Below are 23,506 nucleotides of genomic sequence, written 5' to 3' on the forward strand. Positions count from 1 at the left end.
GACCACCTTCTGTCATGGCAGACAGACTGACCACATTCTTTCATGGCATAGGGACTGACCATCTTCTATCATGGCAGAGGAGTTGACCACCTTTTATCTTTGCAGAGGGACTGACCACGTTTTGTCATGGCAGAGGGACTGACCACCTTCTATCATGGCCGAGGGACTATCCACCTTCTATCCTGGCAGAGGGACTGACCACCTTCTATCATGGAAGATCGACTAACCACCTTCTATCATGGCAGAGGGACTGATCACCTTCTATCATGGGAGAGGGACTGACCACCTTCTTTCATGGGTGAAAGACTAGCCACCCCCTATCATGTCATAGGGACTAATGACGTTCTGTCATTGCAGAGATACTGATTACCTTCTGTTATGGCAGAGAGACTGAGCAGCTTCTATCATGGCAGAGGGACTGACCACCTTCTATCATGGCAGAGGGACTGACCACTTTCTATCATTGCAGAGTGAGTGACCACCTATCGTTGCAGACGGACTGACCACCTTCTATCATGGCAGAGGCACTGACCACCTTCTGTCATGGCAGAGAAACTGATCACCTTCTATCATGGCTGGACGACTGACCACCTCCTATCGTGGCAGAGGGACTGATGACCTTTTATCATGACATAGGGACTGACCACCTTCTATCATCGCTGAAAGATTGACCACCTTCTGTCATGACAGAGTGACTCATGACCTTCTGTCATGGTTGAAAGATTGACCACCTTCTGTCATGACAGAGTGACTCACTGAAAGATTGACCACCTTCTGTCATGACAGAGTGACTCACTGAAAGATTGACCACCTTCTGTCATGACAGAGTAACTCACTGAAAGATTGACCACCTTCTGTCATGACAGAGTGACTCACTGAAAGATTGACCACCTTCTGTCATGACAGAGTGACTCACTGAAAGATTGACCACCTTCTGTCATGACAGAGTAACTCACTGAAAGATTGACCACCTTCTGTCATGACAGAGTAACTCACTGAAAGATTGACCACCTTCTGTCATGACAGAGTGACTCACTGAAAGATTGACCACCTTCTGTCATGACAGAGTGACTCACTGAAAGATTGACCACCTTCTGTCATGACAGTGACTCACTGAAAGATTGACCACCTTCTGTCATGACAGAGTAACTCACTGAAAGATTGATCACCACCTGTCATGGCAGAGGGAGGTATGAGTAATCCTGCTAGAGGTGTGTGGGGGGTTATGTTTACTAAAAAAGGGTTTTGGGAAATTCTTACGAGGTTATTTTACTTTATTGTGCGTTAAAAGTTTTGTATTAAGAACCAAATTATTGAAGAGGAGCATATTACTGCAACATTTCACTGTGTGTAGAGCTTTATCAAGTCATGATAGAGGTCAGCTCAGAGTTTAGTGTGGAGTTATATCAATCATGGCAGAATAAGTCTCTACGTATACTGTTTCATGTGTTGTATTCATACTTTTTGGTAACTTTATATTTCATCAGAAAAGAGAATTATTTATGAAAGTAATCCCTCGATTTAATGGAACACTGTTTATAGAACGAACTTCAGAAACACAAGTTAAAATTCCACTTTCCCTGGAATTTCTGAAGCTTTTAGTTTCATCGCTAAACAGTATCATCTCTAGCCACGAAAATCACCATTACAGGCCACCTGCTGCCTATACCTGTCTATTATATCGAGAACGTACACTTGTCATGTCTGAAATCAATATTCAAAGTTATGATGATAGCGTAATTATCTTCAGGAGCGTGTTTCCACTGACAGCAACCCTGGTACAAGATGTGTTGCAAGACTCTAGCATCACTGTGAAGGACAGTAGCAAGGTTGGTCCCATCTGGACCACGGCAGCTTTCCTCTTCTCCCTCACCTGGTCCCTGGCTGGTGCTATCACCTCCAAATCTAAGAACATTTTCAGTGAATTCTTCAGAAGACTGGCCATGGGTGAGTCCTTAAACATATGTTATCTTTCCTTCAAAGAAAATCTTTGGAACACAAATGTAGTTTCTTGAAAAAAAATGATAATTATTTTTTTATATTATTACATAGAACATTAAACTCCTTGAAGCCTTTAATTATTATAAGTGCAATCCTGTAATTACATTTCAGTACAACCATCTAATTATTGTACTGATGGTGGGAAGTATAGTGCTACCACTGTTAATGACTGGGGAGGATGTTGCAATACTGATGGTGGGAAGTATAGTGCTACCACTGTTAATGACTGGGGAGGATGTTGCAATACTGATGGTGGGAAGTATAGTGCTACCACTGTTAATGACTGGGGAGGATGTTGCAATACTGATGGTGGGAAGTATAGTGCTACCACTGTTAATGACTGGGGAGGATGTTGCAATACTGATGGTGGAAAGTATAGTGCTACAACTGTTAATGACTGGGGAGGATGTTGCAATACTGATGGTGGAAAGTATAGTGCTACCACTGTTAATGACTGAGGAGGATGTTGCAATACTGATGGTGGAAAGTATAGTGTTACCACTGTTAATGACTGGGGAGGATGTTGCAATACTGATGGTGGAAAGTATAGTGCTACCACTGTTAATGATTGGGGAGGATGTTGCAATACTGATGGTGGAAAGTATAGTGTTACCACTGTTAATGACTGGGGAGGATGTTGCAATACTGATGGTGGAAAGTATAGTGCTACCACTGTTAATGACTGAGGAGGATGTTGCAATACTGATGGTGGAAAGTATAGTGCTACCACTGTTAATGACTGGGGAGGATGTTGCAATACTGATGGTGGAAAGTATAGTGCTACCACTGTTAATGACTGGGGAGGATGTTGCAATACTGATGGTGAGAAGTATAGTGCTACCACTGTTAATGACTGGGGAGGATGTTGCAATACTGATGCTGGAAAGTATAGTGCTACCACTGTTAATGACTGGGGAGGATGTTGCAATACTGATGGTGGAAAGTATAGTGCTACCACTGTTAATGACTGGGGAGGATGTTGCAATACTGATGGTGGGAAGTATAGTGCTACCACTGTTAATGACTGGGGAGGATGTTGCAATACTGATGGTGGAAAGTATAGTGCTACCACTGTTAATGACTGGGGAGGATGTTGCAATACTGATGGTGGGAAGTATAGTGCTACCACTGTTAATGACTGGGGAGGATGTTGCAATACTGATGGAGGAAAGTATAGTGCTACAACTGTTAATGACTGGGGAGGATGTTGCAATACTGATGGTGGAAAGTATAGTGCTACCACTGTTAATGACTGGGGAGGATGTTGCAATACTGATGGTGGGAAGTATAGTGCTACCACTGTGAATGACTGGGGAGGATGTTGCAATACTGATTGTGGAAAGTATAGTGCTACCACTGTTAATGACTGGGGAGGATGTTGCAATACTGATGGTGGGAAGTATAGTGCTACCACTGTGAATGACTGGGGAGGATGTTGCAATACTGATGGTGGAAAGTATAGTGCTACCAGTGTTAATGACTGGGGAGGATGTTGCAATACTGATGGTGGGAAGTATAGTGCTACCACTGTGAATGACTGGGGAGGATGTTGCAATACTGATGGAGGAAAGTATAGTGCTACAACTGTTAATGACTGGGGAGGATGTTGCAATTCTGATGGTGGGAAGTATAGTGCTACCACTGTGAATGACTGGGGAGGATGTTGCAATACTGATGGTGGAAAGTATAGTGCTACCACTGTTAATGACTGGGGAGGATGTTGCAATACTGATGGTGGGAAGTATAGTGCTACCACTGTGAATGACTGGGGAGGATGTTGCAATACTGATGGTGGAAAGTATATTGCTACAACTGTTAATGACTGGGGAGGATGTTGCAATTCTGATGGTGGGAAGTAAAGTGCTACCACTGTGAATGACTGGGGAGGATGTTGCAATACTGATGGAGGAAAGTATAGTGCTACAACTGTTAATGACTGGGGAGGATGTTGCAATTCTGATGGTGGGAAGTAAAGTGCTACCACTGTGAATGACTGGGGAGGATGTTGCAATACTGATGGTGGAAAGTATAGTCCTACCACTGTTAATGACTGGGGAGGATGTTGCAATACTGATGGTGGGAAGTATAGTGCTACCACTGTTAACGACTGGGGAGGATGTTGCAATACTGATGGAGGAAAGTATAGTGCTACCACTGTTAATGACTGGGGAGGATGTTGCAATACTGATGGTGGGAAGTATAGTGCTACCACTGTTAATGATTGGGGAGGATGTTGCAATACTGATGGTGGGAAGTATAGTGCTACCACTGTTAATGATTGGGGTGGATGTTGCAATACTGATGGTGGGAAATATAGTGCTACCACTGTTAATGATTGGGGAGGATGTTGCAATACTGATGGTGGGAAATATAGTGCTACCACTGTTAATGATTGGTGAAGATTTTACAATACTGATGGTGGGAAGTACAGTGCTACCACTGTTGATGATTCAGGAGGATGTTACAGTAATGATTGAGGAAAGTACAGTGTTAGCACTCTGAATGATTGGTGAGGATGTTGCAATACTGATGTTGGGAAGTATAGTGTTAGCACTCTATGATTGGTGAGGATCTTGCAATACTGATGTTGGGAAGTATAGTGTTAGCACTCTGTATGATTGGTGAGGATGTTGCAATACTGATGGTGGGAAGTATAGTGTTAGCACTCTGTATGATTGGTGAGGATGTTGCAATGCTGATGGTGGTAAGTATAGTGTTAGCACTCTGTATGATTGGTGAGGATGTTGCAATACTGATGGTGGGAAGTATAGTGTTAGCACTATAATGATTGGTGAGGATGTTGCAATACTGATGGTGGGAAGTAAAGTGTTAGCACTATAATGATTGGTGAGGATGCTGCAATACTGATGGTGGGAAGTATAGTGTTAGCACTATAATGATTGGTGAGGATGTTGCAATACTGATGGTGGGAAGTATAGTGTTAGCACTATAATGATTGGTGAGGATGCTGCAATACTGATGGTGGGAAGTATAGTGTTAGCACTATAATGATTGGTGAGGATGTTGCAATACTGATGGTGGGAAGTATAGTGTTAGCACTATAATGATTGGTGAGGATGCTGCAATAGTGGAAGTGGGAAGAATAGAGCCTGCACTCTTAATGACGGTTGAGGTTACTTTAGTTCTGGAGGTGGAAGGTTAGTAGTACCAGCACTCTAAATTTATGAGTGGAGATGTTTTTATTCTGGGGAGGAACCATAGAGTCTGCACTCTGATTGACTGGTGATTTTTCAATTCTGTAGGTGGTAAGTATAGTGCCAACACTGTCAAAGATGGGTGAGGATATTGCAGTTCTTTAGGTGTGAAATATATATAGTGTCAGCTCCCTAAATTATCGGTGGGGATGTTGCAGTTCTGGAGGTGGGCAGCATTGTGCGTGGACTCTGAATGCTGGGTAAACATGTTGCAATTTGGGGCTGTGAAGAATAGGACAGGCACTGTGAATGTTGGGTGAGGATGTTGCAAATTTTGGAGGTGGGAAGTATAGTGCCAACACTCTGAATGATGCATTGGGTTATTGCAATGATGCAATTCTGGGTGTGGGAAATATACTGGATGCTTTCTGAATGATTAGTGGGGACGTTGTGATTCAGGAAGTGGAACGTACAATATCAGCACCTTGGAAAATGTTGTAGTTCTGTATGTGGGGTATACAGCGCCTGCATTCTGCAGGATGAATGGTCACAGACCAGACCTCGGGGGGTGTTGACCCCCGAAGCCTTCTCCAAGTATACTCCCGGTATGGTATAGGTCTGGAGGCGCGAAGTATATTGCTGGTGCTGTAAAGGATGGGAGGAGGGTTCTGTAGTTCTTGAGGTAGGATACACAGCGCCTGCACTTCTAAAGATAAATGGGAATGTTTTAGTTATCAAGGTGGGAAGTTTAGTGCCTTCACTCTGAAGGATGCCTGGGATGTTGCAATTGTCATGGCAGGTAGCACTTTGCACTCTAAATGGTGGATGCAGATGTTGTGGTTCTGGAAATAGGAAATACTGCGCTTGTACTGTGAAGGAGAGGTAGGGATGTTACCTTTCTGGAGGTGAGAAGTATAGTCTCTGCATTCTGACGAAAGGGTGATGTTGCAATTTGGAGGTGAGAAATACCGTGTTCTGGATGGCTGTTGATGTGAAGGATGGCTGTGAATTTTGTTGTTCTGCAAGTGGAAAATAAAGTGCTTATAATCTTAAGGGCAAGTTAAGATATTATAGTTCTAAAAGCGGGAATTATATTGAATGTTGTCATAGGTGTTGGCAAGGATGTGGCCCGGTGGTCTGGTGGCTAAAGCTCCCGCTTCACACACGGAGGGCCCGGGTTCGATTCCCGGCGGGTGGAAATTCCGACACGTTTCCTTACACCTATTGTCCTGTTCACCTAGCAGCAAATAGGTACCTGGGTGTTAGTCGACTGGTGTGGGTCGCATCCTGGGGGACAAGATTAAGGACCCCAATGGAAATAAGTTAGACAGTCCTCGATGACGCACTGACTTTCTTGGGTTATCCTGGGTGGCTAACCCTCCGGGGTTAAAAATCCGAACGAAATCTTATCTTATCTTATCTTACACTTTCAGAGGCGGGAAGCACACTGCCTACACTTTAAAAGATGGATGGTTGGATATATTGGATTCTATAGATGTGAAGCATACTGACTGCAGTCTGAAGTATTTGTCTGAATGTTTTTGTACTAGACGTGGAAAATGTAGTGCATGCACTCTGAACCATGGACGGAAGTTTGTGCACATCTTGCAAGGCACATAAGAACATAAGAAAGAAAGAACATTGCAGCGGGTCTACTGGCCCATGCGAGGCAGGCCCAAGTCTCTTATCGGCTTAAGCCAATGCCCTAACCTAGTCAGATCAGATCACATTGAATAGAAATATGCATTTTAGGTGGGAGACAGCCGGTATATTTAATAATTTTAATAATTAACTTACCTGATATTTCATTTTCTTGCAGGATATAATGCTGATTACCCAGCACCAGCCTCTATTGGGCAAATTGGTTGCCCGTATCCTGCCGAGGGCAGCGTATTTGATATCATGTTTGATGCTAAACAGCGATCTTTCTGGCGTCCTTGGACGGATGTTGTTAAACATGCTGAGGTTGCAGAAACTACTAAAATTTCAACTATTCTTGTTCCAACTATAGAGTCTGTCAGGTAAAATGTGCTTATGTAAAGAGGATGATTTTACAGTTGTTCTTGTGTTTCTCATAATAATCTTTTCTTTGCATCTGACATTTAATTTACAATATCATTCATCTACATTATTAATCAGCATTACTTATTTCGTTTAGTTTTTTCTTTTTCCTCCTTCCATCTACTACGAAAATTTATTGTCCAACAGACTGGATTACTTGTTAGATGTTTGCGGGCGAGCTACTGAAGGTGTTCTGGTGGTTGGTGAAGGACAGAGTGGACGCAGAGCAACAACAAGGCACTACCTTCAAGGTCTTCCAACGTCAAAGTTTGGCACGGTCATTTTGCCCATCACCCCAGCGGCCACAGCACTAACACTCAAGGTAGGTAACAGTAGGTATCTTGACTGTAAGACAATGAAAAGATCATTATAGTAATGGTATTCAATGCCAAAAAGCTGATGAATACCACACTTGTCCATTCTGTTGGTGTTTAGAAATGAGTATTTGGAGGTGTCTTGATGTTTCTCCTACTTAATTTTTTTTTTTATTTTTGAACCTTGAATTCAAGCATCAACACCTGGGTATTTTTACTAATAAAATTTCGGAGCTAACTACTGTTCTTTTGTTTTTTTTCAACCAATACAGTGATTATATACTTGAGTTAGTGGAAGAAGCAGAGGTGTATTTTTGAAGTGATCAATCTTGCTAAGTGTTCACTTCCTAACTGAACCTCTTCTATTAAGGCTGAAGGAATGAACATCTCACAATTACATTTCCACTTCCTTCGCTGTCTTCAGTTTATATTTTCTGTACTATAAATGGTCCAAGTCGGACCGAAACGTCGTCATAAGCTCCGCTCTCCTATTTTCTGTACTGAATTAAATGCCACTGGCTGGCTAATCGTCTTTATAAATAAAGATCCCCATGTGTTGCACATTTGTTTTATTGATTAATAATCACACTAGTTTTAATAATTAGTTGGTAGATAGAAACCATTTAGGCTGATACCACCCTCCACTCTTATATGATTCTGAATCAGAAACTTGTTTAAACTCCAGCAGCATTTCCGATCTTCTCTTACACACTCATAAACATGCAAGATGACAGGTGAATCTTACATTCCTTTGATTATATTCAGTATACATATATCTTTATGTTCATGTGTATTTATTGACAGTTTTTATCCCTATTACGTTATTTTCTTTCTAAAATTAGGTGGCTGTGTGTGATACCCAACTATGGGAACGATGACTCATGTAATTATTACAAACTTAACAGAACAAATATTGATAGTCATGTCGAACAGGGAAAATACAGTAGCTGAACAATAAAGCATGGGTGAGGATGTTGCTTTTCTTAACTGTGATGTCAACCACTTTTGTCTAGACAACAACTGGGTGAATGAGGGTGAATGGGGTGTCCTGTTATTTGGGTCACCTTACCTCAGTAGGCTGAGAATTATGTTTGTGTTTCAACAGTCTGTTGTGATGAGTCACTTAACACCAAGAGAAAACGGGAAGTGGGGTGGCAAGAACGGGCGGAGGCTGGTCGTGTTTGTGGACGACTTGCACCTCGCTGCTCAAGATAGTTATCAGTCACGACCAGTTCATGAAGCACTGAGGGAGGCTATGCAGCAGAGAATTTGGTGAGGCATCAACCACACCATTATCTAACTAACCTTACCCATTGCAGTCATTTTTTTATCGCACCAGTTTTGTCCCATTGAGGCTGAGGTACCCCTAGTGTGGAGGAAAAATATTCACCGTCATTCAGTCAATTGCTGTCTTGCTCGAACACTGATGACAACACATACATCCCTAAGTCTCTTTCAGAGTAAAGACAGTGTAATTTCTACCTCCAGAACTCAAGTCTCCTTCAGAGTACAGGCAGTGTAATTTCTACCTCCAGGACTCAAGTCTCCTTCAGAGTACAGGGAGTGTAATTTCTACCTCCAGAACTCAAGTCTCCTTCAGAGTACAGGCAGTGTAATTTCTACCTCCAGAACTCAAGTCTCCTTCAGAGTACAGGCAGTGTAATTTCTACCTCCAGGACTCAAGTCTCCTTCAGAGTACAGGGAGTGTAATTTTTACCTCCAGGACTCAAGTCTCCTTCAGAGTACAGGGAGTGTAATTTCTACCTCCAGGACTCAAGTCTCCTTCAGAGTACAGGCAGTGTAATTTCTACCTCCAGAACTCAAGTCTCCTTCAGAGTACAGGCAGTGTAATTTCTACCTCCAGGACTCAAGTCTCCTTCAGAGTACAGGCAGTGTAATTTCTACCTCCAGGACTAAAGTCTCCTTCAGAGTACAGGGAGTGTAATTTCTACCTCCAGGACTCAAGTCTCCTTCAGAGTACAGGCAGTGTAATTTCTACCTCCAGGACTCAAGTCTCCTTCAGAGTACAGGGAGTGTAATTCCTACCTCTATGACCAAAATCTTCATAGTACAAGCAGTGTAATTTCAACCTCCAGGACTCAAGTTTCCTTCAGAGTACAGGCAGTGTAATTCCTACCTCCAGGACTTAAGTCTCCTTCAGAGTACAGGGAGTGTAATTCGTACCTCCAGGACTCAAGTCTCCTTCAGAGTACAGGCAGTGTAATTCCTACCTCCAGGACTCAAGTTTCCTTCAGAGTAGAGACAGTGTAATTCCTACCTCCAGGACTTAAGTCTCCTTCAGAGTAGAGACAGTGTAATTCCTACCTCCAGGACTCAAGTCTCCTTCAGAGTAGAGACAGTGTAATTCCTACCTCCAGGACTCAAGTCTCCTTCAGAGTACAGGCAGTGTGATTCCTACCTCCAGGACTCAAGTTTCCTTCAGTGTAGAGACAGTGTAATTCCTACCTCCTGGACTCAAGTTTCCTTCAGAGTACAGGGAGTGTAATTCGTACCTCCAGGACTCAAGTCTCCTTCAGAGTAAAGGCAGTGTAATTCCTACCTCCAGGACTCAAGTCTCCTTCAGAGTACAGGCAGTGTAATTCCTACCTCCAGGAGTTAAGTCTCCTTCAGAGTACAGGGAGTGTAATTCCTACCTCCAGGACTCAAGTTTTCTTCAGAGTAGAGACAGTGTAATTCCTACCTCCAGGACTCAAGTTTCCTTCAGAGTAAAGGCAGTGTAATTCCTACCTCCAGGACTCAAGTTTCCTTCAGAGTAGAGACAGTGTAATTCCTACCTCCAGGACTCAAGTTTTCTTCAGAGTAGAGACTGTAATTCCTACCTCCAGGACTCAAGTTTCCTTCAGAGTAGAGACAGTGTAATTCCTACCTCCAGGACTCAAGTTTCCTTCAGAGTAGAGACAGTGTAATTCCTACCTCCAGGACTCAAGTTCGGATAACTGGTTTCCCTGAATCCATTTGTAATATAATTTTGCTTTTACTTTCTAGTGATTATAGTAGCGCTGTTTATAGTAATATTATTATTGTTAATAATTTTTATGGTTATTATTATTTTTAATGATTATTAACATTATTATTATTATTATTATTAGTTATTGTTCTTGTAGTAGTAGAAGACGAAATCGTATTATGATTTTCTTCTTCCACTTCTTCTTCTTCTTCTTCTTCTTCTTCTTATTATTATTATTATTATTATTATTATTATTATTATTATTATTATTATTATTATTATTATTATTATATTGATGTTGAAGTTGAGGATTATTTTAACAGACAGGTATTGAGTAAATTATGGTGAATGTGTTTTCTTTTGTTCATGATTGTAGCCAAAGTATAAACGTAAGTAACCATTCTACAGAATTCATTACCTTTGTAACTTGTGAGCTCATTACCTTTGTACCTAGTTCAGCTATCAAACCTTTGGGGGCCCAGTCCCTGGACCCATTACGTACCTCTGTAATCTGTAAGTACCTTTGTAACTTGTCATGATTGTGACCAGACTTACCTGGAGTTCATTACCTTTGTAAATTGTGAGTTCATTACCTTTGTAAATTGTGAGTTCATTACCTTTGTAAATTGTGAGTTCATTACCTCTGTAACTTGCTCAGCTATCAAAACTTTGGAGTACAGTCCCTGGACCAATTATGTACCTCTGTAATCTTTTGACTACCGCCCACAGGATGGGTATGGGGTGCATAATAAACATTAAACTAACTAACTTTTCTGAGGGTTCGCACTACCTTTGTGACAGACCGTCGATGTGTTAAAAATTTACATGTTTTCGAGGAATAACCATTATCAGTTTTTACCAATGTGTGGAGAAATTTTCTCCAGGAGGGGGGTATCAGCCCCCTTCAGCCCCTTTCAGCCCTCTCAGAAGGGGCAAGCATCTTGTTTACTGCTATAGTGAATAATTGATCCCAGATGCAGTACCAGTAAGCGACGTGGCTAGACGCTCCTTGCGGCCCAGTGTTGCAAAGTGTAGTTTAATAAAAGACAGTCCATCTCTTACCTTAGCAGGAAAATTAAGGAAAATCCTGCTCCCACTTTATTACCATGGTAAAGATAGTGTACATTGTTGTCTATGCTTAAGACAGCAAGAATCAAACATTCTGCTTTGCTTCATGAAGGAAGTGGCAAGGAAGAAAAAGTACTAGGTCAGCTTTTTCTTTATGTGCTAAGGGCAGTGACAGCGTGGGGCGTTGTGAGGTCAGATTACTTTTGACTCTACTGAGAGTGACACTGACGCCAGGATAACCAACAAAGAACGATCTGTGTGTTAGTTTGAACAAAGTGTCTCACAAAACACAATAAACACTTGCAGAGAAGTGTGATCAGCTTCTTCAGTGATAAGACTGTGAACAATAAAGACAAATCTTGTGGAATATAGTGTACCAGTGTGCGTATTCCTAGACTATGGAAGACGTGGACATCCAAGGACACTTCAGCTTCTATCAAGTCACCGATACCTGTGAAAGGTGTGAAGAACACCATAGCTCACTCTACAAGAGCAAGGTAGGTTGCAAATTTCTTGTAGTATGGGGAACTGCGCAGTTCTTGAGTCGCAAGGAGTTTGTAATCAACCTATAGTTGGCAGTGAGGTGCAGACTTTTGAGTCCACACAAGTACCTAATTTTGTCAGCAATCAGTGAATGAAATATGCTGACATAACACCCCCTAGGGGTAATATATAATCTTACAAATTATAACTCATTTCAGCCCGTTGAGGAATAACTTCGACAGCTTCTCAAGACCTCATCTGCAGGGGCTGCTGTGCAGGCGATGAGCTGTCTTTCTAAGTTAAGTTTTCCCTATATTTAATGTATAAGCTTAGCTGGTAATCCCATTTCTCAACCATTTTTTTTTTTTGAAGGTCACTGGTTCATATGCAGTTTGAAGGACCAAATTGTTGAGAAATGGGATTACTAGCTTAGCTTATACATTAATACAGTAGGGCCCAGCTTTACGGCGTTTCGCTTTATGGCATTCCGCTAATACGGTCATTTCACATTATGACCAAAACTCGCTATACGGCTCCCCCACCTGACTTTCTAATATGGTCACTGCACCCCACCCGGTTTGTTTACATTCTCTGTGAGATCCGTAAGCACTAAGTCTCTCCATTATGTCTGGAAACTCCAAAATTTTAAGTGTTTTTAAAAGTTATTTCATATTTTATATACACTCTGATAATTATACTTATGTATTCCTGTACTTAAATGAACTTACATACTGTGCTGGCATGCAGGTACACATTAAAATCGGTAAGAGTGTTTTATGTCTCAAGACGTCATATTAGTAATGATAATAATAATCACCGAGTCTCATTTAAATGTCGTATATTATGTTAATATACACATTTTCATTGATCCATCTATGATATTTTTTTCAAAATTATATAATAAACACGATGCATAACATATAAAGATGATAAATACGCCCCACAGTAGAATAAATAAACATAAATATGAGATGTGGTAGCAGACGACTTGCACAAGTGACGCCATATTAGAAATAATAATAATCACCAAGTTTCATTAAATGTCGTATATTTGTAGATGAGTGGTTCAGAGAACCGACATGTTGATAAATTAGACACATGTGCAACTCTTAGGTATCTTTATTGAGGAAACGTTTCGCCACACAGTGGCTTCATCAGTCCATACAAAGGAGAATCTTGAAGAACAGGAGGAGAATGAGGTAATCAGTCCCTCAACCTTGAGTCGATGTGGTCAGTCCATCAATCTTGAATAGAATACGGCATACGTGCTGAGAAGGAGCTTATAAACCGTTGGCAGGAGAGGTGCAGCAGTCATAGGTCGTGTAACATTTGTTCAATGTTGAAGTAGGTCGTGCCCAAGAATTAGGCAAGCGAAGAATTCCCAAGAAGTCATAGTAGGGGACTTTAACTTTAGCCAAATTGACAGGAATTCTTTGACAGGTAATCTAGAGTCCAGTGACTTCATGGAAACAGTTCAGGACTGTTTTCTGAAACAGAGTGTAACTGAATCTACCAGGGGTAATAATCTGCTAGACCTAGTCTTGTCAAATAAGGAAACACTCGTTAATAATCTGGAGATCACTGAAGAGCTTGGCGCAAGTGATCACAAATCCATCACCTTTAGCATTAATTGGGAATGCAAGAATAATGATAATACAGTAAAAATCCCCGATTTTCGTTCTGCCGATTATAATGGACTTAGGGAACATCTGTCTAATCTTGATTGGGGTTATCTAGCTAATGATTTTATTGACGATAATCATACTTATGAATATGAAGGGATCTGCTTTTATGATTGTTTTCTTAATAATGTACACAGTGCCCAGAGTATATACATTCCCCAGAGAGAAATTAGGTCTAATAATAACGATCCCAAATGGGTTAACAGGAGGCTAAAGCATCTATTAGGGAAGAAAAGGGGAATTTATAGGCGCATCAGAAGAGGAGAGGTTAACCTTACTGACCAATATGTTCAGCTTAAAAGAGAAGTAAAAAAGGCGATTAGAAAGGCTAAACGTGACTATGAAATTAGAGTCGCTAATGAATCAAAGACCAATCCAAAGGGGTTCTTTCAAGTGTATAGGACGAAGGTGAAGGAAAAAGTAGGACCTCTGAAATCTGGGAATGGACAGCTGACGGATAATGAACTGGAAATGTGTTCCTTATTTAATGACTATTTTTTGTCAGTTTTTACACAGGAAGATGTAAATGAGATTCCAGTAATTAACAATTATTTAGTTCCTGATGAATTTAAGTTAAATAATATTACTGTCACGAGGGACATGGTTATTAAACAGATAGACAAACTGAAACAAAATAAGTCCCCGGGACCCGATGAGTTGTTTTCAAGGGTACTTAAGGAATGCAAGATGGAGCTTAGTCAGCCATTAATAAGTGTATTCAATGCGTCCATCCTTACCAGTGTTGTGCCAGAGATGTGGAAGATGGCTAATGTGGTTCCTATATTCAAATCACGGGATAAGTCCACTCCTTCAAATTACCGTCCAATAAGCCTGACATCTATAGTGGGCAAGTTATTAGAATCAATTATAGCTGACATTATCAGAAGTCACCTTGAAGAGCATAACTTGATAAATGAAACTCAGCATGGATTCACGAGAGGTCGTTCCTGCCTGACAAACTTACTGACGTTCTTCAATAGAACATTTGAGGCAGTTGACAGTGATAAGGAATATGATATTGTTTATTTGGATTTTAGTAAAGCCTTCGACAGAGTACCTCACAAGAGACTCTTAAGAAAAGTGGCAGCTCATGGTATAGGAGGTAAAGTTCTAGCATGGATTGAGGCATGGCTTACCAATAGAAAGCAGAGAGTTACCATTAATGGAGTGAAATCTGAGTGGGGATTAGTCACTAGTGGCGTTCCACAGGGATCAGTTTTGGGCCCTCTCTTGTTCATAATTTACATTAATGACCTTGATGAAGGGATTGCTAGTGACATGAGTAAGTTTGCTGATGATACAAAGATAGGCCGTATAATTCACTCTGAGGAGGATATCAATGAACTCCAGGACGATTTGAACAAATTAATGTCTTGGTCTGAGAAATGGCAGATGAAGTTTAATGTGGATAAGTGTAAGGTACTTGCCCTTGGTAATGAAAATAACCCTCGAAGCTATAATCTAGGTGAAGTAGAGCTTGGTCATGCAGAGTGTGAAAGGGACTTGGGAGTCATGGTAAGCAGAAATCTAAAGCCAAGACAGCAGTGCCTCAGTGTGCGCAACAAGGCCAACAGATTACTTGGATTTATCTCAAGAAGTATAAGTAACAGAAGTCCAAAAGTTATTTTACAGCTCTATGCATCACTAGTGAGGCCTCATTTAGATTATGCTGCTCAGTTTTGGTCCCCTTACTACAGGATGGACATAGACTCATTAGAGAACATACAGTGAAGAATGACTAAAATGATTTACTGTGTAAGGAACCTCCCGTATGAAGATAGACTTAAAGCCTTAAATCTCCACTCTCTGGAGAGGCGTAGAATGAGGGGAGATATCATTGAAGTGTATAAGTGGATGACGGGCATAAACAAGGGAGACATTAATAAAGTACTGAGGGTGTCGAACCAGGTAAGAACCAGGAATAATGGATTTAAGTTGGATAAATTTAGATTTAGAAAGGACATAGGTAAGTACTGGTTTTCTAACAGAGTTGTAGATGCGTGGAACAGTCTTCCCAGTGGGGTGATAGAGGTTAGGACCTTGGGTAGCTTTAAGAAGAGACTGGACAAATATATGAGTGGGACGGGCTGGGTTTGATTGGTGTCAAGGGGTACAGGAGTTATTTCTTGAGTAGCTTTAGGTAGATGTCGTTTTGATAAGGACCTGCCTAGTATGGGCCAACAGGCTTGCTGCAGTGTTCCTCTTTTCTTATGTTCTTATGTTATCCCAAGAAGTTGCAGTGTCTGACAGGTTTGTAGATGAATGGTTCAGAGAACCGACATGTTGATAAATTAGACACATTTGCAACTCTTGGGTATCTTTATTGAGGAAACGTTTCGCCACACAGTGGCTTCATCAGTCCATACAAAGGATAATCTTGAAGAACAGGAGGAGAATGAGGTAATCAGTCCCTCAACCTGGAGTCGATGTGGTCAGTCCATCAATCTTGAATAGAATACGGCATACGTGCTGAGAAGGAGCTTATAAACCTTTGGCAGGAGAGGTGCAGCAGTCATAGGTCATGTAACATTTGTTCAATGTTGAAGTAGGTCGTGCCCAAGAATTAGGCAAGCGAAGAATTCCCAAGTATTAAGATCCCAAGAAGTTGCAGTGTCTGACAGGTTTGTAGATGAGTGGTTCAGAGAACCGACATGTTGATAAATTAGACACATGTGCAACTCTTAGGTATCTTTATTGAGGAAACGTTTCGCCACACAGTGGCTTCATCAGTCCATACAAAGGAGAATCTTGAAGAACAGGAGGAGAATGAGGTAATCAGTCCCTCAACCTTGAGTCGATGTGGTCAGTCCATCAATCTTGAATAGAATACGGCATACGTGCTGAGAAGGAGCTTATAAACCGTTGGCAGGAGAGGTGCAGCAGTCATAGGTCGTGTAACATTTGTTCAATGTTGAAGTAGGTCGTGCCCAAGAATTAGGCAAGCGAAGAATTCCCAAGTATTAAGATCCCAAGAAGTTGCAGTGTCTAACAGGTTTGTAGATGAGTGGTTCAGAGAACCGACATGTTGATAAATTAGACACATGTGCAACTCTTAGGTATCTTTATTGAGGAAACGTTTCGCCACACAGTGGCTTCATCAGTCCATACAAAGGAGAATCTTGAAGAACAGGAGGAGAATGAGGTAATCAGTCCCTCAACCTTGAGTCGATGTGGTCAGTCCATCAATCTTGAATAGAATACGGCATACGTGCTGAGAAGGAGCTTATAAACCGTTGGCAGGAGAGGTGCAGCAGTCATAGGTCGTGTAACATTTGTTCAGTGTTGAAGTAAGTCAGTTCTCTGAACCACTCATCTACAAACCTGTCAGACACTGCAACTTCTTGGGATCTTAATACTTGGGAATTCTTCACTTGCCTAATTCTTGGGCACGACCTACTTCAACATTGAACAAATGTTACACGACCTATGACTGCTGCACCTCTCCTGCCAACGGTTTATAAGCTCCTTCTCAGCACGTATGCCGTATTCTATTCAAGATTGATGGACTGACCACATCGACTCAAGGTTGAGGGACTGATTACCTCATTCTCCTCCTGTTTTTCAAGATTCTCCTTTGTATGGACTGATGAAGCCACTGTGTGGCGAAACGTTTCCTCAATAAAGATACCTAAGAGTTGCACATGTGTCTAATTTATCAACATGTCGTATATTACATTAATATACACATTTTCATTAATCCATCCATGATATTTTTTTCAAAATTATATAATAAACACTGTGGAAATTTATTTGGTCCCTTAAGTTCCACAGGACAGATCCAGCATGGCCATAATGGGATGGCTGAGCTGGGTGGCCCTTAAAACCCTCCCAAACAAACAGCATTCTCTCTAGTTGGCGGTGGATTGTTGGTAGACATTTATTTAATTTATAGATTTACTCTTCAGGGAAGGAGTAGGTAGTTTTACTGTTAGTACACTAATATTAGGTTTACTAAGGCATCTGTAGATAATAATAATGTAGACCTAAGACCTTAACATAGGTAGTAATAGGCCGATAATGTAGGCAAACACTAGGATAAGTTAGCTAGGGAGAACTGGCAGCCCTAGCTTGAATGACGAGGCGCGGGTCTCAAAGACACAATAGCGTCCTTCTTAAGACAGACACCAACTGGACTAGATGTGCCGTGATCAGCAGATGGCGCCCCCCACGTGTCTTCACATCTGAGACCTGGGGAAATCTGGTAGAGGCACCTCGATGTACCGTAGATGACCTCCGTCAGGCCCATACAGTAAGACAAGACCTCCACTATATCTCGTAGATTTCTGGCCAGTGTCTGGGGAGATTGTGAGTGAGTTGATCTGTGGGCCCGGTGTGCAACAGGCAGTGCATGCCCAGTAAGTACCAGTGTCTCAAGGCAGTCTGAAAGCTAGTGTCCGTGTCTGCATAGTTATATGTACTAGGGGATACATACCCTCTTGGATATAGGAATTTCTGAGGTGCAGGCAGGACACTAATAATGATTGAATATTGCAGGAATTAAGGCTCCTGGTTGCATGTGGTTTCTGAGGGGGAAGTCCAAAGGGGCTAAGGCTAAGCTTAGGGAAATTGAAGATCAGGATATATGCTGCAACACCAAGTAAGTTAGTTCTTTATACGTGCATGCAGGCGAGTTTCTTGCAACAGCACTCATTTGTGAAAATCTGTCCTATAAGCCACTTGTGAGGCTGAGGTACCCACCTCAGAGCTCGGTGTCAACAGAGTTTGCCAGGGTAGGCGACTCACTTGGAGGCAGTCCACACAAATTTTCACAAAAGTGGTCCTTCGAAAACCGTGATGTGGAATAGCTAGGTTAAGCTATCATAGCTAGGCCACAGTTAGGAACCAGTTTAACAAAGTTAGGTTAAGTTAGTACACCTAGGCCCAGAGTTACACAGAGCTAGGCCAAGCTGACTATACACAGAAGTTGTTATTTGGAGTAATTTACAGGCAGGCCAGGTAGGCTAGAGAAGCTTGTGAATTTAATTATTTACAGTGATTACAAGTAATCCAGAGTAGGAGACTTGTGTGTTAATTATTTACAGTGGATTTGCAAGGTAGCCACAGTTAGGCTAGGCTTGTGCAATATTTACAACAGCTATAGTAGCTAGGACAGATTTAACCTAGTTATTATTTACAGGGAGTTATAAAGCTCTAGCACACTAGCTAGGTTAGGATTTACCTTATCCAACCATCCACGCTAGACAAAGTAAGCTGGGCACAGTTAGGCCAAGCTGTTTACATACATTATTTATTTACTGTTTCACAAGTTGAATTGTTGAATTTGTGTTAACCGAGTGATTTTAATTTGTATACTGCACGTTTTATTGTGTGATTTTCATTGTCTTTGATTCATGTTAATGTGGGATTTGTGAATTGTACCTGAGACTAGGTTAAGTCCTGTAATTATTTGCTGGCATTGTACAGGAAAGTGCTAGGTTAAGCTTTCACATCGATACACATTTTGATTGGGATTGAGAGCTAACAGTGTACATTTATTCATAGTAGAGTCAATATAACAAAGGGAATTGTTAAGCTTGTTGAGAAGCCTTGAGACTCGTTCATTCTTACCTAACACCGTGACATGCTGTGGGGTGGACTGGGTAAAGTACAGTTAGTGTCACACTCCTCATTAAACTTCAACAATGGCAGATGGGAGTTCAGGAGAGTCTGGTTCAGTGTTAACAAAATTAAAACGATCAGTAGTGGCATACAAAGGGCATCTGAACAGAATGCGTAACAGGTGCAAGGCTACTTGCCAATGCAGTAACGTAGACTGCGATGATTTGCAAGACTGCTTGAAGAGTTTGGGGGAAAAATGGGAAGCCTATGAACAAGCATTCTCAGCATATGAGCTACAGGCTATTGAGGATAATGAATCACAGGGTAGTCTTCAGCAGGCTCTGGACGAATTCACTAAGGATGATGTAGATTGTCATCAGGAGATGAATATGTACAAAGATAAGTTAAGTACATTAAAGGCTAGTATTCCAAGGGTGGTGTCGAATACCGCAGGTATCCCAAACAGCCACACACCTGTCAATATGTTGCCCAGGTTGCCCCAGTTGAATTTACCACATTTGACGGAACCCTAACTGAGTACATTGCTTTCTGGGATCAGTTTAAAGCCCAGATAGATGACAGGAACGATTTGTCAGATGCTGTCAAATTGCAGTATTTGCAGTTGCAGCTCAAGGGTAAAACCTTAGACCTGGTCCGGCACTACCAGATTACTGACACTAATTACCTACATGCCAAAGACCAACTAGAAGACATGTTTGGCAACACTGAAGAGATAAAGGTAGCTATAATTTATCGGTTGTTGGATCTAGAGGCTTGCCGACATGACCGTCAAAACCTAGAGAAGTTCCGTATTGAAATTATGAGCTTGACAAATAGTTTCACAGATTTGCATGATGAGGATGATTCAGAATGGGTCCTTAGCCAGGTGATTCAGAGGAAACTGGCTAGCACTACAGTGCATGAGTTACACTTAAAATATCAGACGAATAGGTTCACTATATGACAAATCGTTGAGGGGTTGGGAGATCTCGTTTCTCATTTGAGTATAGGTGTGAGAGAAGAGTCACCACCATCTCAACATTAAAACCCAGAAAGTTGCTCAAAGATCTCGAGAGATCAGTCTAAAGCTCGTACGACTAACGGAGTGTACAAACCATACCCCCGGCCGGGATTGAACCCACGGTCATAGAGTCTCAAAACTCCAGCCCGTCACGTCAGTTGGAGTGTACTATGGTAAAGAAGTGTCTAAGGTAAGAACCCTAAGCAGAACCTCAGAGGCACTCATGCCAGAATATGCGTGTTCTGCGAAGGCGAACATGCTAGCACGAGTTGCTCAGAGTATACAACACTGAGCAGTAGGTAACAGAGACTAAGGAAGTTGAGACTCTGCTTCAAGTGTTGTGGGGAACACTTTGCGAGAGACTGTGGCACCCAGCTCAGTGAGTGTCGAGTCTGTTGCAAAGGTAAGCACCATACTGCACTATGTCCCAATAATTTAATGGAACTCCAGGCTAGTAGGGATATCTCTCAGGTAAAGATAGAAAGTGAGTCTGAGCCTGAAATGGTAGCCAGCGTGATTAGTGGGAGTGAAGTCTCTAATCTGAGTGAGAATCACGGAGGTGCTGCCCTACCTACAGTTATGGCAAAGGTTGTTAGTGGGCACAGGTCCGAAACAACCCGATTATTCTTTGACCCAGGAGCACAAGTATCCTTGATAACAAAGAAGTTGGTGGCTAAATTAAACTTGAAGGCCACAAAGAAAGTCAGTATGATGTTGGGAGGGGCTATAAGTCAGAACCCACCCAAATCTTATGATGTGGTGGATGTCACAGTCAAATTAGGTGGACATCGCAGAGATATTACAGCCTTGGTGGTAGAGATATTACCCAGGGCAATTACAGCAAGAGGTCTTGCTGCAGCAGCTAAGCGATTGGAAGACCTTGACGTGAAGCTGGCAGACCAGGGAATTACCACTGACACAGTCAGAAATGTAGGTATCCTGGTGGGAGCCAATCATATAGATGACTTCCTGTCTACACGACGGACGTTTAAGGAAGGAATTGGTTTATACAGATCCCCAGTAGGATACATCATAGGCGGCAGGATTCCACCTGAATTCCCTGCCACGCCAGATAGAGGAGAAGCTGTCCCCATGATAGCTGGGGGAGTAGTGATAATGAATACCAGTATACACGATGAACCACCAGAGAAGCTGAACCAGGTAGGTAGTGACGAACACTCGGCCACCTTGGGAAAACACTTTTACAGGGTATGTAAAGAGGGAGATAGATTGCCTTTAAATCCAGAGAACCTCATAACAGTGGGAGGAAAAGCTACCAGGGCATGTGGGCCACTGGGTGGGAAAGTACGGAGCCACTCAGTCAAGGCTAGACATACGAAAGACGTTAAAGTTAAAGCAAAGGGTGCTAAGACCACCGGAAACAACAAGTTTACACCCCCAGAGGTCCACACAGGGGAAACTGGACGGTTAAAGTTAGACCGGAGTCTGCTCGACGAGAGTGGCCGGATGACACTCGTGTCCAGGGTCCGCCGTGGGGGCTCGCGGAAGGTGAACTTGATTTAGACTTAGTACCTACCTTCGCTGGCAGGAGGATGTGGAAATTTATTTGGTCCCTAAAGTTCCACAGGACAGATCCAGCATGGCCGTAATGAGATGGCTGAGCTGGGTGGCCCTTAAAACCCTCCCAAACAAGCAGCATTCTCTCTAGTTGGCGGTGGATTGTTGGTAGACATTTATTTAATTTATAGATTTACTCTTCAGGGAAGGAGTAGGTAGTTTTACTGTTAGTACACTAATATTAGGTTTACTAAGGCATCTGTAGATAATAATAATGTAGACCTAAGACCTTAACATAGGTAGTAATAGGCCGATAATGTAGGCAAACACTAAGGTAAGTTAGCTAGGGAGAACTGGCAGCCCTAGCTTGAATGACGAGGTGCGGGTCTCAAAGACACAATAGCGTCCTTCTTAAGACAGACACCAACTGGACTAGATGTGCCGTGATCAGCAGACAGCGCCCCCCATGTGTCTTCACATCTGAGACCTGGGGAAATCTGGTAGAGGCACCTCGATGTACCGTAGATGACCTCCGTCAGGCCCATACAGTAAGACAAGACCTCCACTATATCTCGTAGATTTCTGGCCAGTGTCTGGGGAGATTGTGAGTGAGTTGATCTGTGGGCCTGGTGTGTAACAGGCAGTGCATGCCCAGTAAGTACCAGTGTCTCAGGGCAGTCTGGAAGCTAGTGTCCGTGTCTGCATAGTTATATGTACTAGGGGATACATACCCTCTTGGATATAGGAATTTCTGAGGTGCAGGCAGGACACTAATAATGACTGAATATTGCAGGAATTAAGGCTCCTGGTTGCACGTGGTTTCTGAGGGGAAGTCCAAAGGGGCTAAGGCTAAGCTTAGGGAAGTTGAAGATCAGGATATATGCTGCAACACCACGTAAGTTAGTCCTTTATACGTGCATGCAGGCGAGTTTCTTGCAACACAATCATTTGTGAAAATCTGTCCTATAAGCCACTTGTGAGGCTGAGGTACCCACCTCAGAGCTCGGTGTCTATAAGGATTACAATGCTGAGTTTACAGAAATTTGGTTATTGTGTGGTTTACATGTAGTAAAATAATGATTACAGAGTGTACCACTAGAACGCCTAGCATGCCTAGGCATTTCGGGCAGACTTAGTTTTATTCTTAATTGTAAAATATTACAAATTATGAGGTAAGTTGGTATTATGGCTAAGTGACTAAATACTAGTTTGTGAGTTTAGCAATGTGAATGCTTTTGTTTTGGCACAGTACATAGTTTCAGTACTGGAGTATCACAGGATTCATTATTTTAAGATTGAGATTAATATTTCTGTTTATGGTCAAATGGGTGAGTGAGTGTAAGTGTGAACCACCAGGTGGTATTCGTGTAGTTAGTTGACAGGGTGTATCAGGGAGATAAGATGTTTTCTAATGGTAGTTTTGAAGGTGATGAATGTGTCTGCAGTTCTAGAGTTCTCAGGTAGGGTGTTCCAGATTTTAGGGCCTTTGACATAAATTGAATTTTTGTAAAGGTTTAGTCAAACACGGGGAATGTCGTAGAGATGTTTGTGTCTGGTGTTATGCCTGTGGGTTCTGTCACAACTATCAAGAAAGCGTTTTAGGTCAAGGTTGATATTAGAGTTTAAGGCCCTGTAGATGTAGATTGTACTGAACAGGGAGTAAGTTTAGGTCTATG

At 42.0% G+C, this 23,506-nt stretch overlaps 1 protein-coding gene across 1 annotated transcript in view; it reads left to right on the plus strand.

Annotated features, from left to right (window-relative positions):
* Nucleotides 1-23,506, plus strand: part of LOC128700457 (dynein axonemal heavy chain 12-like) — a gene marked incomplete at its 5' end in the record, with an annotated part of 447,977 nt that overhangs the window by 370,459 nt on the left and 54,012 nt on the right. Inside the window, 4 exons of the mRNA XM_070079936.1 lie at nt 1,751-1,947; nt 6,976-7,177; nt 7,365-7,539; nt 8,637-8,803. Coding sequence (XP_069936037.1) covers nt 1,751-1,947; nt 6,976-7,177; nt 7,365-7,539; nt 8,637-8,803 — 741 coding nt within the window. The remainder of the gene's footprint in view (nt 1-1,750; nt 1,948-6,975; nt 7,178-7,364; nt 7,540-8,636; nt 8,804-23,506) is intronic.

Source organism: Cherax quadricarinatus, unplaced genomic scaffold (assembly GCF_038502225.1).
Source record: "Cherax quadricarinatus isolate ZL_2023a unplaced genomic scaffold, ASM3850222v1 Contig49, whole genome shotgun sequence".
NCBI classification, from domain to species: Eukaryota; Metazoa; Arthropoda; class Malacostraca; order Decapoda; family Parastacidae; genus Cherax; species Cherax quadricarinatus.